The sequence below is a fragment of the Syzygium oleosum genome, unplaced genomic scaffold (genome assembly GCF_021117445.2).
Source record: "Syzygium oleosum isolate NSW1041296 unplaced genomic scaffold, Sole_v2.1 Sole_v2.20, whole genome shotgun sequence".
NCBI classification, from domain to species: Eukaryota; Viridiplantae; Streptophyta; class Magnoliopsida; order Myrtales; family Myrtaceae; genus Syzygium; species Syzygium oleosum.
In genome coordinates, this window is record NW_026607504.1 from 6241594 (window position 1) to 6259262 (window position 17669).

The 17669-nt window shown below is 37.7% G+C and overlaps 2 protein-coding genes across 3 annotated transcripts in view; one reads left to right on the forward strand and one right to left on the reverse strand.

Moving 5' to 3' along the window:
- The window catches only part of LOC115670479 (F-box/LRR-repeat protein 4), a 69033-nt gene that overhangs the window by 28761 nt on the left and 22603 nt on the right, over positions 1-17669 (forward strand). The window lies entirely within an intron of this gene.
- The window catches only part of LOC115670435 (nuclear pore complex protein GP210), a 31732-nt gene that overhangs the window by 5539 nt on the left and 8524 nt on the right, over positions 1-17669 (reverse strand). Inside the window, exons 12-36 of one of the 2 annotated variants that reach the window (XM_030591712.2) lie at positions 17353-17630; positions 16842-16946; positions 16636-16698; positions 14899-15090; positions 13853-13912; positions 13600-13668; positions 13205-13348; positions 12974-13093; positions 11032-11151; positions 10295-10450; positions 10153-10215; positions 9940-10070; positions 8732-9143; positions 8036-8138; positions 7845-7954; positions 7549-7620; positions 6817-6892; positions 6194-6301; positions 5969-6110; positions 4927-4992; positions 4585-4801; positions 4237-4303; positions 3089-3180; positions 2738-2798; positions 2335-2660 (exon numbers count right to left, since the gene is read on the reverse strand). In XM_030591712.2, the coding sequence (XP_030447572.2) occupies positions 2335-2660; positions 2738-2798; positions 3089-3180; positions 4237-4303; positions 4585-4801; positions 4927-4992; positions 5969-6110; positions 6194-6301; positions 6817-6892; positions 7549-7620; positions 7845-7954; positions 8036-8138; positions 8732-9143; positions 9940-10070; positions 10153-10215; positions 10295-10450; positions 11032-11151; positions 12974-13093; positions 13205-13348; positions 13600-13668; positions 13853-13912; positions 14899-15090; positions 16636-16698; positions 16842-16946; positions 17353-17630 (3353 nt within the window). Of the gene's footprint in view, positions 1-1949; positions 2661-2737; positions 2799-3088; positions 3181-4236; positions 4304-4584; positions 4802-4926; positions 4993-5968; positions 6111-6193; positions 6302-6816; positions 6893-7548; positions 7621-7844; positions 7955-8035; positions 8139-8731; positions 9144-9939; positions 10071-10152; positions 10216-10294; positions 10451-11031; positions 11152-12973; positions 13094-13204; positions 13349-13599; positions 13669-13852; positions 13913-14898; positions 15091-16635; positions 16699-16841; positions 16947-17352; positions 17631-17669 lie in introns of those variants that run through there. The other variant, XM_056320678.1, reaches the window with a different exon arrangement.

The window sequence follows — 17669 nt, forward strand, 5'->3', positions numbered from 1 at the left end:
CTAGCGCCCGCTAGCCTTGCTTGAGGTCGCACGATCTCAATTAACAGACGTTGAGGCCAGATTTACCATTTAAACCAAAGTTACTTCCCAATGCATTTTTAAATTATACTTTGCCAAATACAATTTGCATTTCGAGAAACCCCTTTAACCTAAGGTCACTTTAGATTTCGGAAAAAATTACCAAAAAATTTTTGAACCTATTGAAGCTGTGCTAATTGAGTCCAAAACCTTTTGATAATCTGCCAATATAATCCTTTCAGCAAATTTTGACCGGAAAACACTGATGTGGTAGTCCAATTGGCCGCGACTGTCCTATGTGGTGTATTGACGCTGACATGAATAAATTTTTAATTTTTTTAGATTTTGATTTATTTTTTCTTATTTTTTTCCTTTTTCTTGTTTTTTCTTCTCTTTTTGCCGGTGGCCAATTTGAGACGATGGCTAGCCATTGGTGATGCCCGAAGAGGGCTTGGCGAGGGTTGCCCTCACCCAATCTAGCGAGAGCCGCACAGGCGAGGCGACCCTCGCCCTACCTAGAAGGGTTGTCCTCGCTTAAGAAAGGGAGAAAGGGAGAAAGGCTTTTGAGTGCGTTTGGTTCGACTTTTGGGTGAACCGAGAGAGTTTTGATAAATGGGGATATAGTGGATTGTTTAAGTGGTGCAAACGGACCTAGGGCCAAGAAAGAGAGAAAGGTTTGTGGATGCGTTTGGTTCGAATTTTCAGAAAAGCCTTTGAGAAATGCAGCTCGAGGGCGAGCATGACGGAAGAGAGGCGAGTGATACGGAGAGCGAAGAGGCAAGTGAGAAGTCACAAAAAGGGTTTTGTTTTAAAAAGGGCAAAAATGAAATTTTGATTGATAAATGAGGGTGGGATGGGAAATTGACTTCTTTTTTTTTTTCATTAAACCAGAGTTTAGCGTTTAGAAAATGCTACTTCTCAAGGCATCTCTACGTACATTTGCTTAATCTTAATTACATAACTTAATTTATAGTTTTAAGTGAAAAGTCACTTAATGCGGCAAGCGAAAAAATGCTTACTTAACTGTCTAAGTAATATTGCGATAAAAAAAAACTGTCTAAGTAATATAATGTCCAGCGAAAATTAACATATTATCAGTTATATCAACAAATATTTTTGATATTGCTTACCATTCCATGTTTTGTCAGAAAACTTAACAAAATCTATCTTTTAATTTGTTATCAAATAACATTTTAGTTTTCATTTTCAGTACTTATAAATTCGAGCATTTAATATTCAGTCCCTAAATTTTTCAAAAGTTATTATTTTTATTTTTATCGGACGAGCCCTATAAAGGAAGAAAAGAGTATGATTTCATTATTATTATTTTTCGGGCTGGTTGAAAGGAAAATGAGGATACTAAAAGTACGGAAAGAAATGATTTGACTTTCTTTCTTTTTGCTGGTGGGAAAAACAGAATGACTTGTAAGCAACTTCTCCACTTTGGAAACATTTAACTTGCAATTTTGCAATTTCGAGCCAAACATAACCCAAAATCCCAATGACATATGTTGGACCAATTCGATAAAACATAGAGAAAGTTGCGGCTTGAGCACTTACGAGCACCGACGATTCTTGACTCAGATATCACAGTTCATAAAGTCGTTCAAGTGCCTCTCGAAATGAATTGGAGAATTGAAAAACTTTGACTGATACAGTGCACTTTAATCTCTTAAGCCTCCGCCGTTTGAGTTAGTGGTTAGAAACCCCCAATTCGATTCTTATTCAACATTTACGAACATGTGCCCTTTGATTCATTAGACAAGCGAAATCGAAAAATTGGATGCCCCGAAAGCATAGCCCAATTACTAAGGTTCGTGCTATCACTGCGGACGGACGATTCCAAGATTTCCCGAGCAAACAACGTAAGAAATGACGCCCGAAAAATTAAAGAAAAATTCCTCCAACGGGCGAAAACATTCGTAAGTAAATACTCTTCGAAGTGAAATTGATTCTTCAGCTGTAAAAATCACATTGAGCATGTCTGAAAGTACACCTCCAGTGGCAAAGAGGTGGCGGTCCAAGTTCGAACTTTCCATACAATACAAGTCCCTTAATTCTGGACATATCTACTATACTTACTCATACACCCCCAGAAATCCAGATGGGTCGGTCGGTCCTACTCAATACAAAATCACTCAGCACATACATTTCAAAAAATTTCTGAGTGAGTTTCTCGTCCTTTTGGCATCTGAAGATAAGGTATCGTCTATCGTCCTACTCTAACACTCTTACAAGTAATAGCCGCGTGACCGAGTAACTATTCCCGTTCTAATCTAGTCGAGCATTCACCTAGTATGTATTCTGCGGGTTGGCCCTCCTCCTCGCTCCTTCTCGCCTATAATACGGAGTTTCATCGATTGTCCTCCTCACGTAGTCCAGGAACGGCTGGGGCGTCCTTGGGGACTGCTCGCTTGCTATACCGGGGCTGCTGCGATCAGGTGTAGTAGGTGCCACCGGTCTGCTAGGCGTTGCAGGGCGAGCAGCTGGCACAGTTCTGTCTGGCCTGGCCAGTATGGAGAAAGAGATGGCAAGCAATACCATCAAAAGCGCGAGAATTACGGGCATGCTCAACCAGAAAGAAAAAGGCGATGGCTTCCTTTCTCTGGTCGTGTAGCTCACCTCCAGTTCCGTTCTTTGGCCTAAAAAAACAAATGCACAAAAAATATTAGGTAGGAGTAAAGTAGGTTCCAGAAATTTCACAAGCGAGGAGACTGACCATTGGCTGGAAGTGTGAAGATTATTTTATCCTCGAAGCTCTTGGATGCAATTGCTTTCACCTGGAGAGATATGGATAAAGCAGATTTGAAAAATACATGACAGCAATGGTTTATTTGCCTACAGTCTATCCAGTCAAAGTCTAATGTTTGACACTAATCTCATTCATGGTACCAGCCAAGAAGCTACAGAATTGAAGATTACATTACCCAGCTTTATTTCTCTGACAGATTTTCCAACTCAGCACACACTCTTATTATCGCAAAAGAATAACTACACTCCAAGAAGAAACAAGTATACTCTATGCTTTTTCCAACTATTACTCAAATAGTTGAGACTTGCATCTGCTTACCTCATACTCAGCAGCACTACCAATTCCAGAGCCTTCTTTTCGTAGAGGAGTTATCGTAATGAGATCTGGGAATTGCCTGTGGATCTCAACATCTAGAGACAAAAATAAAAGTAAAAAACAAAATCATGTTAGGAAAATAAGCCAATGGCAATTATCTTAAGAAAAAAGAAAAGAAACTAAGTTGATGGAACATGTTAACAAGCAAGAAATAAACACGAGATGCGCGTGGTTTAATTGTGACCTAAATTCAAGGGGAGAGTGGCAAGAAGATTTCACTAGAATTGACTGATACAAGTACAACAGAGATTACAATCATGGTTTAGATCACACAAACACTCCTAATGTTTCCAAGCTGCGATAAACCCTTGCAAGAATTCTCCTAGAAACTTCACTCTAATCTCATGGAGAGTTCTTTCAACATAGTCACATACGATACCACCCTCAACTTGGATACATAACAGAAGACATGCTGATGCACGTTCAGCAATGCAATGGTAAAGTGGACATGCGAAAAAATGGATATCATTGTAATGATGGTGCCGCTGCTAGTATGCTACAACGACACAAGCAATGATGATCACCATGTGGTGGAGTAATGATGGTGGGGCATGATGAGCATGACCAATAATCCAGATTGCAGAAACTTTTAATGGGTAAATCTTGTTTGCATTTTCACGTTCAAAATTTGGGTTATACAACTACTTCTTGAGTACATCAAATTTAAAAAAAGAGCTTAACAACCTTGCACAAGCTAGTACTTTACAAACCAATAACCACAAACCACCCAGGCAATCCCGCATAAAAACAGCATTTCAAAGGTAACGGTTTTGACCTAAATCAAGTTTTCCAAATATTTTCTGACAAAAATAATAAAAGCAGGAACATACTAGGACAAATACTAGATCATCTTAACAGTGAAGTATTAACTAGGAAAGGATATCTAGTTAGCTAACACAACACACAGGTTTTTCGAGAATTCAAAATCTACAGATTCTGCCATCAAAATCAGGCATCCATACAAAAACAACACTCAGTGGCAGAATTTTTATCAAGTGCAAGGGTTCTTCCATTGCACACCCCCACCTTCAAACTCAAAAAAAGAATGACAAAATCTCCTCTGCCCGGTGGGGGAGAGAGAGTCATTATACCTGTGTTGCCCAAGAGAGTTATGGTAGTTCTGTTATAGTCGGGTGTCAGATTCAACTGCATTGCATCCTAAACACAAAAAATATTTGCAACATCAGAATGCTTGAAATTAATTTTTAAGCAGCAACACCAGAAAAGGCTTAAAGAGTTAGAATAGACTTTTCAATTAATATTAGAGCATGTACAATGTACTCAGAGCTAGAACCATGGCAGAGATAGCCAGAGATAAAAGTCCAACACAAGTTGGTTCTCATTGCTTCCACAGCCAAAAATAGCAGGCTAATGTTTGATTTGTGTGTCATTAATATCACAAAAGACAATAAAGTTCCCATAAAAGTTTTATTCATCACCTTATCCATCCCCAATATAGAAAACCCTCCGATGAAGAGGGCTGAGGCAGATCCTGATGCATTTCTGGCTTCTCTTAATATAGCCTTGATGGAAATAGAGATATCCGATCTCACATCCTTCGATTTGAGCGTTGAACGTACCAAATGCTCGGGTGAATAAGGGAAGAAGAGACAATACGAGTTACCAGTGTCAAGATCCGTCCATGCCTTAGCATACCTTCATTGCAAAGTTATTGGCTTCAGAAAGGTTTAACAAAATAAAGAATAGAAATGGATAAAAGACGCTAACAGGAAAAAGTGTAAGGCTTGTTACAATAAGGCAAGATAAGAGGTTCCATATACCCAACAAATGGAGGGTCTACTAGACAGTCATAAGGGACCCCCTCTTTCTTTTTGTTGTATCCATCACTGCATAAAATTGGTCACTATATATTGTCAGTAACCATAATATTCTTACAATAAACTACAAGTAGAGTATACAATACACATATTGTGAGTTCAGTATCAGCGTGTCCTCATGTAAAAGCATTCAGTTACTATATATGAAGCTAGTAGAGTACACAACACACATCTTGTGGGTACGGTGCCATCCATTCGAATCTATCTCCTGCTTCTAACGCTGAAATTCCAAATGAGAAGGTGTTATGCCTATTCTTCTTTCACCCATTCTGTTCTCTCTCCTTCGCTCTCATTAGAGTAAGAGAAGACTCATAAGATAAGAATTACCTCGACTAAAAATATTACTATAAGCTCAGTAAAGTAGATGGGAAAATTAAAACAAGATCCCCAAAATGGTTCCGTTTATATAGTCCAATTGTGGTTATCACAATTCATGAAGGAATCCAATAATCTGGGAGAGAAGGAATCAAAAGGGTGCTTGTGACAAGCCTGCTGAAACAAAACAGGGCTAGAATTGCCAGCAGCAAAATGATATCGAGAAAGCATTTTCCAAAAGAGATGCATTTTCACTCAACTAAAGAAATGGAAATAAATTGGGCATTGGAGATACTTTCTATCAAGCTCGAAATCCAGTACCATATTTGATTACACTGTTGCTTGCAGTTTCACTCTAATCCAGTGTTTACCAAATATCTTTCTTATCCCTCTCTCTGCACACAAAATGGATTCTTTGCATTGACCGAAAAGAAATGCTTACTGTGTCAAAGTTTATCAATCAATTTAGAGTCTTAAGAAGTTATCAAGTACAGCAAATCTGGGCACTGTTAAGCGCGTACAGAGGTGAAGACCATTTCCAAAGGTTGGCAGATGGCAGAATTGCGAAATATCCAGAGTGTAGATATTCATGAGGTTCTTCCGAAGGAGATAATAGAAGAGAATCGATTCCAGTCAAATAAGCATGCTAGTAGAAGAGCATAACACAGACCTGAATTTTACACGGAACTCATATCCTCTAACAGGGAAAGGCACATTGCTTAGTGCCTCTCTAGGAGCATCCACAGAAACCATGTCACTTCCCAGTACCATAACCTCTGTTTGCAGCTTTGCACTTGAAGATTTGAAAACAACTGCTCAGAAGTAACATGTAATGTGAACCAAAAGGGGTAGGCTCAAGATAGTGGGAAAACTGTAATACAGTAATACTGAATACCTCGAGTAGTGCCCTCTCCAACTGCCTTGGATTTTCCAGAGAGCAAATCTATGGTTATGACACTTTCATTTGCACTAGTCCACAGCCCAGGAACTTGCTCCTTGAATCCTACCATGCAAACGGTAATTTGGCATCATTTAGTGAAATAGCTTCTCACATTCTATTCAATATGCAGAAGAGGACATGATGAAGGGACATAGGTCATGTACTGTAACTCAGACAAATTATACACACATCATGGCATGCATAAAGGTAAATTTTCACTAACACAGCCAAAGGATTAGTGGACAAAGAAGTAGGGGATGGGCAGAAAAACATTCCCACAAGATGAAAATTCCAAAAAGATTATTATCCATGGCAATTGAAAGTTGAATGTCTAGAGAAAGGATGACCAATTCTATTTAAAGTGACAGAGCTGCCTCACTAATGCCAGGAACAAAATAAACCCAAGTTCTAAGTTATCGTTACCTTTCAAAATGAAATAAAAGAAACCAAATAATTGCTGATATTTTTTGATTGGACAATCAGCAATTGCACAAAATCAGGAAGTGAATAACCAACATATATTGGCTTATGTCTGAAAGCATTCAATTAAACGGATCAAATTTTTCACATAGACGCACCTTCTAGATTAAACTCAAGTGAATTCCCAATGTGAAGGATGGGATATTGAGGGTATATGAAGGCACCAACTGATACCTGAATGGAGATGAATACACTGATATTATATGACTGCAAATTGCGAAAGAGCTATTAAATATGCACATAACAGAAAGAAGACTGAGAATAGCTGATGCTCTAGAATCAGTTGTAATTGTACAAGGGTACAAATAGCCAAGTCAAAAAGGGAAACTAGAAGCATTTTAGAGAAATAATAATTTCAAGGATACATAGCGAGCTACCATTCCTATTTATAGAACAGAAATGCTTTTAACAAATAAGCCACCTATTGAGTTATGGGCTCAAGTGGGTGCAACAAATTTAGCACAGTAACAACTGTATAGAGGCTCCAAGTAGATGGATTCCATGCTTCCAGTCTATAATCATCTCTAAGGTGCAAGAGTCCCTCATACTTAAATGAAACAGGTTAAGTAAAATAATAAGAATCTTCACTTACCGTCATGGCTACCACAAATGGTCATGCATGCAGTCACAAAAGTATGTCAGTCAACTCCCACAAGATAAAATGACAAGTTGTGTGAGAGTATATATCATTTGACGATTTATATTTAATGTTGCTATTTTTAAACCCTTTTCTTAAAGAAAAAGTTGTCTGCTTGACCAACATGTTGGTATCAAACAAGACTAAAATTCCGTGCAACAACTATCATGGTCTATGAAAGCAAAAAAGGTACCAGCGCATAGTCTGACTTCCTTGTACTGCCACTTATCGACACTCGTAATAGAGCTGTACCGTGTCGTACTGCCTTCAATAAGATAGAAGAGCACAGTCACAAGGAAAATACAATCACTGGACAGGAAAATAAGTTGATGCAAATTTACTTAATATGTTAATCAAAATAAGTCTAATTTTGGAGCACAGGAAAGCAAGAAAACTGGACTAGATATCTGAGACGCACATTTCTGTGTGATAATTCTACTTTTGTACCCTATTCCATGAAAAAAACAAAAGCTAGCATGGGCATGTTACCTTGAGATTGATGTTTCTGTTCACACTGCTTGTATTAACATAAACAATGTCCGGATAGTTCACTTCTGTGTCCACAGCAACTGCATCATATGCTTCATAAAAGGCATATCCTGGTAAAACACAAAATCACAATAGTGATGAGGACTAAAATAGCTATACAACCAACAGTGAGAGTGCTTTTAAAAGGGTACCTAGAGCATCGAAGTAGCTAATCGGGAGTTCAATTTCAGCACCAAGTGCAAGATTTACCACATGGAAAGGAAATTCTTTATTTGCAAATCTTACTTGAGCCACCTGATTACAGTACAGAACAGGCACTGTCAGCACAAGTTCTAACTGGCAAAACAACTTCATCGAAGAAGAGAAACTAAAGAACATAGAAATCAGAAACGGTAATCTGTCATTGAAGCTCCGAATCTATCGAACTAAGATATATCATAAACAATTACAATTTTTGACCGTTGTGGCCACTGTATGCTACTGTTAGCAGCTAAGGGGAGAAAGTTATGGGATCGAAAATGCTTAGAATGGTAAAATCAGTTATATCACCAGCTGAGATGTGAACAAAACGGTTGAGACACCACAAAATATTTTGCTTGACTTCTAATGACCAAGTATGGGAACACATTGTCAGTAAAAACTATAACCATAGGTACAGGAAAAAAGAAAAAAAAACACTCATGAAAAGTTGATCATATTGCACATTCAAGGTGCATAGTCATGAATGTTTTTGATCTTTCTTCAAATAATAGCACATGTACGATATTATAGTCCTACCTGAGAAGTACAGTCCTCTTTTCTATACATGTCGGCACTTCTTTGGTGCTTTAACTTATGATTCTCTGTAAAAATTCAAGACAAGGGCTCAAGGAAAGTAGTATAGCTACCTCAGAGACCCTGATACAAGAAGCAATCTCAATTCTCCCTGTCAAGTGATCTTTAGCCTGAATGCATGCAACTTCATTACTCTCAGCTGTTTTAATTCTGTTATCTTGAATGGAAATAGTCTTGCTGAGTGCTATTTCATTCAATTCACCGTAATTTCTCAACAAGGAATAGGTAACGGTCCCTTTTCCACTGTGACTGTCCCATTGGCCAAATGATTCAAAAGATGAAGGCAACAGACTTGATGTAATATACTGAGGAGGAAGAATCCAGGTTATTGGAACTCCAAGGGCAAGAGGTGGATCAGGACTCACTGATACCGACACACTAGAACTGTAAGACTTGGATTCTGAGAATGAAGCAGAAACAAAATCACATGAAAATGAAACTGAAACTCGGGCCTTGCCAGCGGACCTGAAATAGATCAACGATACTTCCAGATTAATAGTGTATATTTCACATATAAAAAGAACCAGATATAATTTGCTCACAAAACAATCTCAAAAGAAACAAATAATAAGAAGCAGAAGGATTATGTCAGGAAAATATTCTTGAAAGCCCACTTTAGTGAGCTTCAAGCACAGGCAGACATAGATGAAGCTCCAGAATTTGACAAACAGACATAGAATGAGCCCCAGTATTGTTTGCTTCTTAAGACGCTTGCTGAAGATATGACCTAGAATGCAGGTAAAAATGTACTACTCCAGACAAAAGACCACCCACCACTGGTATTCTAAGTTCTTTGCAGAATATGCAGATGAAAGATTTCTTAAAGGAAGTTAACAATCATAAACAAACTCAAAGGCACTAATGGATTTGTAAATTCTTATGTTGTTATCGACAAATGCCCTGAAAAATAAAGCAAATGGGATGGACTCAAATTTCACAAACAGACATAGACAGATGTTTCCGACTTGACCCAGGCACGACAGCCCAACTGAGTAAAATATTTATGTTTGCATGACATGACCGACTCAAGTATCAATAATAATTTGCATATCCATTCTAATGCTGAGTTTCAACGAGATATTAGTGAAACAAACAAAGAGACCTAAACATGGACTGGGAGCGAAATCAATGACATCGTATTAACGTCATCCCATACCTAAGGTTGCATAACCACGGTATAACCGAACCATTTTCAATGAAAGTTCCAAAATATACAATGCAGTGCATAGGAGAGGCCCAATTGTGGAAAAAGTTCTTTTACCTTCCAATCAAGACCTTAATAAAGCCAACTTCTTTCTCATTGAGATATGACAACTGAATTTCCTTTGAAGAGACCAACTGGTTACCAATTTTTTCTCCAGGAAACTGCTCTCCTGTGTTGAATTCTAAAACCTGCACAGAAAAGTGAAGCAGCCACCTTATTATTTGATATTGTGCAATTCTAATCCCTCATAGTACAGTGAATCAGTCCAACCTTTTCATCTTCTATGGTCCACTTATAATTTTTGCAGATCTCATAAAGAGAGAACAGATCACCCTGGTCATTCCACAAGAATCATGAGTATATAAAAAATATAGGAGAATTAATTGACTTATTACTAAGTAAAGATTCTTGCCTCAGAAAACAAAGGATATATTGGCATCTCACAATTGACACCAAGCTTTTCACTCTGCACATTCAGTACTGCGGAAGAAGGGACCACCACATTGACACTACCACTGGCTAGACAAAGGATGGAATTCTCTCTCCCATAAATTGTGGCAAGTATAGTCTGCAAATAAAATAAAATGAATGAGACAAAGTAGAGAAAACAATACGTCCAGATTGGTCATGATCCTACAGAAGGGACCCGATTGATTAAGCAAAAATGGTGTCAAAAGTTCTCCCATATTACTTTTGGGTCTATAATAGTCAGGGAACTAAATTAACGAACAAGAAACACATTCCCCATCCACTCTATTCTTTTTGTAATACTTGGGCATTTCAGCAACCAGATGAAGTAAGAACCTTACATTTACAGTTTTCGGAGGGCCAGATGGTTATTGCATTATCCTTTTGAAAAGACATCCTTTACAAAGGAAAACTCTTAAGCAGAATCATCTCTCTAGGCAAATTCTTACTTTCAGAATTTTTACTAACATACCACATTTCTCTTAACAAAGTCTAAGAAGACTGTGGAACTGAGATGGTGCAAATGTCACAACTACTTTACAAAAAGAATGCCCAAGTAGGCAGAATACAAAAGTCAAACATCCATTAGTCGAGCTCCAATCCACATAGATATATTGTTGCACAATCACACCAACAATACCAATAAAACAATGGTAGCATCAGCCTACCATAGTCACTTACAGTGTTCCCAGGTGAAACTGCAGACAGTCGTCCCGTCATTCTATGGACAATTGCAATCCAATCTTCCAGACTCGAATATTCTATGCGAATACCAACTTTTGGGCCACCACTGACAGTAAGCTACGTGTAGACGAAAGTGGTATTGTCAAATGAAAGGTATGCATGATAATCAACTGCATATCACAGAAATTGGATAGATAGAAAAGGATAGAAAGATACTGCATCAGATTAAATCAAACTCAAGTCACTACTCCAAGCAACTTGTCAATGCATCAAGACGTGGGGTTGTACACTCGGATTATAATATATATAACTTGAATTCGAGCAACAGTTCCTCCATTGCCACCAACACAATTATTACTGTCGTCCCACATCGCTTGACAAGGGTCCTAAATGCTCTTTATATTCATGTGGTCTCCCTTCACCTATCAACTTTAGCTTTTAGGTTGGACTTTCTAACATGGTATTAGAGCCAATGCTATCCGTTTTGCGAATGTGCGTGGTAAAAAACAAAATTCCACGTGAACATGCGTAGCCAAAATTCCACATGCTGCTCGTAATCCGGCTTTGCACGTGAGAGGGGTTGTTGTCCCACATCATTTGACAAGGGTTCTAAATGCTCTTTATATTCATGTAGTCTCAAACTATCTATCAGCTTAAGCTTTTAGGTTGGACTTTGTATCAATTACTCCACAACCACCACCATCCGGGGGAGGCAAATTCTGACACGAATTGACACGTCAATGAAAATAGATATTCATCAACATATTCACAATATCTCCATATAGCATGTTTGACAAAAATAAAATATTAATGCCACTACTTGACACGAATTCACAACATGAAATGTGAACTCAAACTACCAGCCTCATCCCTCCCCTACTCCTGCCAGCACTCCTACTATTCCTACTTCATCGCCACTATAGCACACTGCCAGCAAGTCGCTTCATCTCCACGATTCCATCACGCATCAATTCTTCACTACCACCGGGCTAAACGCCACATTGGTCAATGCTTCATCATCAGAATTTCACAACTCACATCTAATGAGCTCCGAAAAATGAAGAAAGGTTGCAAGTTTCAAAATCTTGTGATGGTATTGCATGTTAGTTATTTTTTATGTATAACAAGTATAAATATTACTTTAGAGTCCTTACCAAAAAAAAATATTACTTTAGAGTAATGATAAACAAATGCTCTAGGACACTTAACAAAGCATTTTTACTACCTACCTTTTACAGCAGAATACCCAATAAGTCTACTATTACAGTTGAAATATGGTAAATCTGATTGGGGTGCTTGCCAAAAGTGATATCTACTTGCAAATCCTTCCATTGAACAGCAGATATGAATCGTATGATCTGCTTCTTATCCACTCTTATCATACCGTATATGATATCCTTCTATAGTTTGCATCATATTGACTATGAAACATACAACATACCCTTACTCTTTGAAAGGTTATGTTCTTGAAGGAGGAGGTTATGTTGAGATGGGCCGTTGCTTGCGTAGAAAAGTGAAATGTCATAGGTCGCCTCATATTTTTCCTACTCTGAATGTAACCCTGAAGTTGCTTGATTTTAAAACTGCATACTGTTGATAAATCAAATTTCCTAGCGAAGGGATAACTCAATGAAATCCGGCAATGCTTTTTGAATATTTTTGCCTTTATGCATCATATCAAATTCACGGTTGGGAAGAAAGAGTACTTTGGGGGCCACTTAAGGACAGACATCTAATTATGTTTCAACTTATTTCACTATTGGTGCTTGCTTTACCATAATTGATCTTGTAAACACGCCTTTAAGTACATCTTTTGCAGAGTTCCCATATTTGTAAAATTCATTCTCACCTTGTCTTACATAACTTGAATATATTTTGCAATTTCAAGTGATGTAAGCGAATTAAAGAGAGAACAAGCAAGTAATAATCTGATACATACCACATAAGATGCCCCTGGTGCAAGAGAAAGTTCATAAGGGTGAATTCTTGGTGGAGCATAGACTTCTATTTTTATTGGTTGACTTTGTAGCTCATGTCCTGATTGCTGTTTCACACTCACCTGATTTCAAATTTTTTTGTAAGCTTCCCAAATTTCAAGTTCAACATGAAGAAAACCTGTTGATATAAACAAAGAAAAAATGTGTTTGCACCATGCAGAAGAGGAACTTACATACAAAGTGGTGACTCCAATGTTCTCTGCAATAATTATGAAACTTGGACCTTTATAAGCATCATCCCTGCTTGAGTCATCATTACCGTCCACAAGTTCAACTATGTCATCCTCTATATGCACTTGAAGATCCATGTAAACATACTGCACCATCCCCATACCTTAAGTTATTGCATTTTTTAAGTGGGAAGAACAGTGATAGAAATAGGGGCACCACCAAGTAGTAGTAAAGTTTCGAACAAAATATAAGTATACTTGCCCAAACAGACTCTGGGATGAGAATAATTTGTGTGCGTATATGTACCTTTTGAATGTATAGAAAATTTAATGTCTTGAGCATCAAGAATTGTGCCAAAATAAGAGATGGCATACAGCTTGGTAAGTACATGATTTACCTGAGAAAGGTCAAAGGAGCCTCCATCATTTGTCCCCGCAACTATATCGATAGATAGCGAGCTTCCTTCCTGAGATAAGTTGTCTTCACAAATTAAGCCCCAAAGATGGAAGATAATTTTGCATAGGAAATTTCTTCTTTTTGTGAGATACATAAAGAACATTACAGATGAAATTTATCTGAGTATACAGAAGAATAACGTTTATATATAATACCAAACTATTCTCAAGGGAATGTCCTCAAATGAGCCTCACCATAAGGCTTATTTCTTCTCCTGAAGTAATCTTAATCCAGTCTACATCCGCAACCTGGACCTGGAAGATATGTGATATTCAGATTAGAGGAACCTTTTTTTATAACACAGAATTTTATTAACAACAAAGTTTCTAGTAAACAAAACTATAAAAGGAAAAAGAGACAAAAACAAACCAACAAAAGAAAAACAACACAAGACTATGCAAAATCAAAACAAGAAGACCAAAGCCAAATAAAAGAGTACAATGCAGAAGCAACAGAAGAAGCTGAACCATCAAACAATCTTTGTTCTTTCCAAGTGAATCACATGAGACAAAACGGTGCAGCGCTTCTTACAAATTGAGTCTCCTACATAGGCATACCAATAGCTAAATAGCTGGTGGCATGTCTTAAAATGACCCGAACCATCTTAAATGATCAAAAGATATGATTCCAAAGCTTTGAAGAACTCTAAAAGTCAACAAGTTCAAAAAGAAAAGGCACAGATTGACAGGCCAAGACAAATCAGAGGAAACAGCTCGGAACCTTAAAAGTTCCAGAACAGCTTAGAGCTAGCATAATGCACTCAAGCAGGACTCTGACTACATAATGTTCTTTATTTATCGGAACTTCAACAATAGTTTCACGAGTGTCAACTTAAGATAATTGAGTTCAAAGTCTCTATTTCTTGTCTGGGCTAACAGGTTAGAATTTTACATACACAATTGTCCGGAGTCCTAGACAGAGTACATTCCTCGATACTCCCTTGAGCTTCTTGATGCAACTCTACTACATGGTTCAAATCCTCGGTACAAACTAGCTAATTTTGTCTTCACAAAATCCCAAAGGCCAAATATATTGCTCTATGTTATAGAAACTTGAGAAAGTCTTGCAAAGTATAGCCTCGGGACAATTGCTCATTCACACGCAAAGCAACATAGATTTTGATAAATGCCTCCAGAAAACAATACATAACATCCTAAAAATATTAACAAAGCAACCATAATCTCAGAAAATCTCCTAGCAGCAAATGAGTCATGAAAACGGTTCAAAGAAACAACTTTACCGTGGCAGATGCCATGAGTGGTGGTGTAAGCCCAATATCATTAACAGTGACTAATGCAATCCCAAGTCCTCGAGGAGACAGCATCAATTGCGAACATTGCAATCCAGGTGGTGGGTGAATAACTTCTACTATTCGAGAATCATTCACAGAAGATTCCAGAAAGCAGCTGCCTCCACTTATAGATAGATTTAACTGGGAATAAATTAACCGTGTAGTCACATGTGATGCCTCAATATAGAAATAATAGCACCATAAGTACAGAAAGATTGTTTGAATCTTATAGATAAAACAAGTTGCATCAAGCAGCATCCAAGTTATAATAAATCAATCCTTCTTTCACCATATTTATTTTCAGTGTTAAGCAGGACTTGACTGCGTGGCACTGACCAAACATATTCAAAAGATTCAATAATGGATCCTAGAAAGCAAACGGGCAGTTTGGAAAACTAAAAGTGATTTACTGATACATAATAGACCTTGACTAGACGTAGGCCAAAGAAAATATCAGATTTTGGAGTTGACTATGCCGTTGTACAAGCTTGTGAGCCATGGTGCATTCTAGAATTCTTTTTGTACGTTACTCTTCATTTATCATGCAATTGTCAATGTACCAGTATTTTATTTGTACTAAAATATATAGAAAGGAAACACAGAACCCAAACAATACAATAGATAGATGATAGATAGATAGAGAGAGAGAGAGAGAGAGAGAGAGAGAGAGAGAGATTGCTTTAAAATGAATGTAAAATGAAAAACATGAAATGACATGACATGTAAAGAAAGTCTAAATGCTCGCTGTTTTGTTTTAACATCATAGGACATAATTAGTGAGCTCAATTATATATGCAGTTAATATATCCAAAATATAAATTCATATGTACTTTTTTCTGTACTTTTTTTTTTTGGTTTACAATGACTAAGTTAAAAAATCGATGTCCTAAATTTATATTTGCATAAAACCACAATTTTCAATTTCACTTGCATAGCCCCAAAATGCAGCGACTATACTCTCAATGTTATGATGAAGGCCATTCAACCCTCATATTATCATCTCGAGTTATTGCCAATCCATTGTACCATGAACAGATATTCACAAGCTTAATTGAGTTGACACACAGTGACAACATGATAGCTTGAATCAATTAAAGCAAATGCTAAACGACACATTTTGTTTGCTTAACTGAAGTTCTGAGGATTTGGTTTTAGAATTTTTTAATTTCTCTCAGCACTAGGAGCAGCTCGTCTGAAGATGATGCATATATTGATCATACACAGCACTACAGTTTGATAGAAAAATGAATGTAAAGTGGCATTTCCAAAAAAATCGAAAGGTTGGAGGCTACTGCCCAAAAATTATCAGGAAAGGGAACCGTGCAGATAACCCTATCGATAAATACATGTTTGCTATTAAAGCCTCCATTCAATTTTCCAGGTATGGCAGAGCATTAGTGGGCCTGGATCCAGGAAGATAGATTTGGCTAAGAGCATTGATCCACATACAGAATGAACAGGTGCCTTTTGTTTATTTCTGACCACATTTTGTAGTTGTTGGAGTTTTCATGGATCTCATTAAACTTATTGCCTAACAAGGTTGCCTCCTTAGGACATGATGCTTCACATATCCAAAATCCACAGATGCATGACATACACCTTTCATCTTCAAATAACTCAAGACTGTTGATCCACTTAAAACAGGAAGTGGAATGTAGTAGGGACAATCTGCAGTCATTAGCTTACCTTAGCACGAGGGTTGAAAAATAGCAAGCTGTAAGCCGGGTCAACTCGCAAAGTTGATACAAGCTGCATGTTTTAATGAATGCAGAACAAAAATTTTGTATGGTCAGATTACAGGTGATTCTGAAAGCAAAAAACAAAGGCAACGGTGACATAAATGCAACAACTTTAGTATCCCCTTGAGCGCTCAGATTATTCAAAGAGCTTACCTGTAAGCGTATAGCATCTGTGAGCACTTCTCGAGAACTTTCAGATCCAAGATAATCAGAATTCACAATTTGATCAGATCCGACTACAGTAGCTCGAACAATGCACTGACAATCAATATATTTGAATCTCAGGAACACACCCAAATGTAATACGCATATAAAAGGGAGATCATTCTCATAAATATATATACTACAATCTGTTGCAGGTTTCAAATGTAAGGACAATGCAAAAAATCATAGTAAGTGTATGTCCCCGCAAAAAACATATTTTACTGGTATAATTCAGCGAAAAGATCAAAGAAAGAGCCATGCATGAGCACAAGCCTAACCTGATTCCAAAATTAGACCGACAATTTCTGCAAAAATAGGATATACTGAACCTAAAACCTTAAGGGAACAAGAAATACAGCAGCAATCGGTGTACCGTATTTGCTGATTGAAAAGCCAAAATTCAAGGTTAAGCCTATATTGTGAATAAACCGAAAGATGGATGTAAGGGTTCAAACAGTACCAGTCCTGATCCATTCCGCAAGACCAAAAAGCGTTCCCAGCCAGACTGAGCCCTCTCCACGTCATCATTGTCATACCAATATGCCAGCTCGTCACAGTTACTCAATTCCCACCTCAATCCAAGAGAAGATGAGTTTGCAAAAACTTCTCCAGAGCTAGCAATACTGACTGCAGCTACGCGAATAGTGCGTCCATTTGCCACGGTAATAGGAGTCGCACGAACTCTTTCTGGAGTGTGTTCTGCTTGACTAGCAGTTAATATAGCACCTTTCAGATTAGCTGTAATGTGGAAAATGGAATGTTCAGGGACTTCTCAAG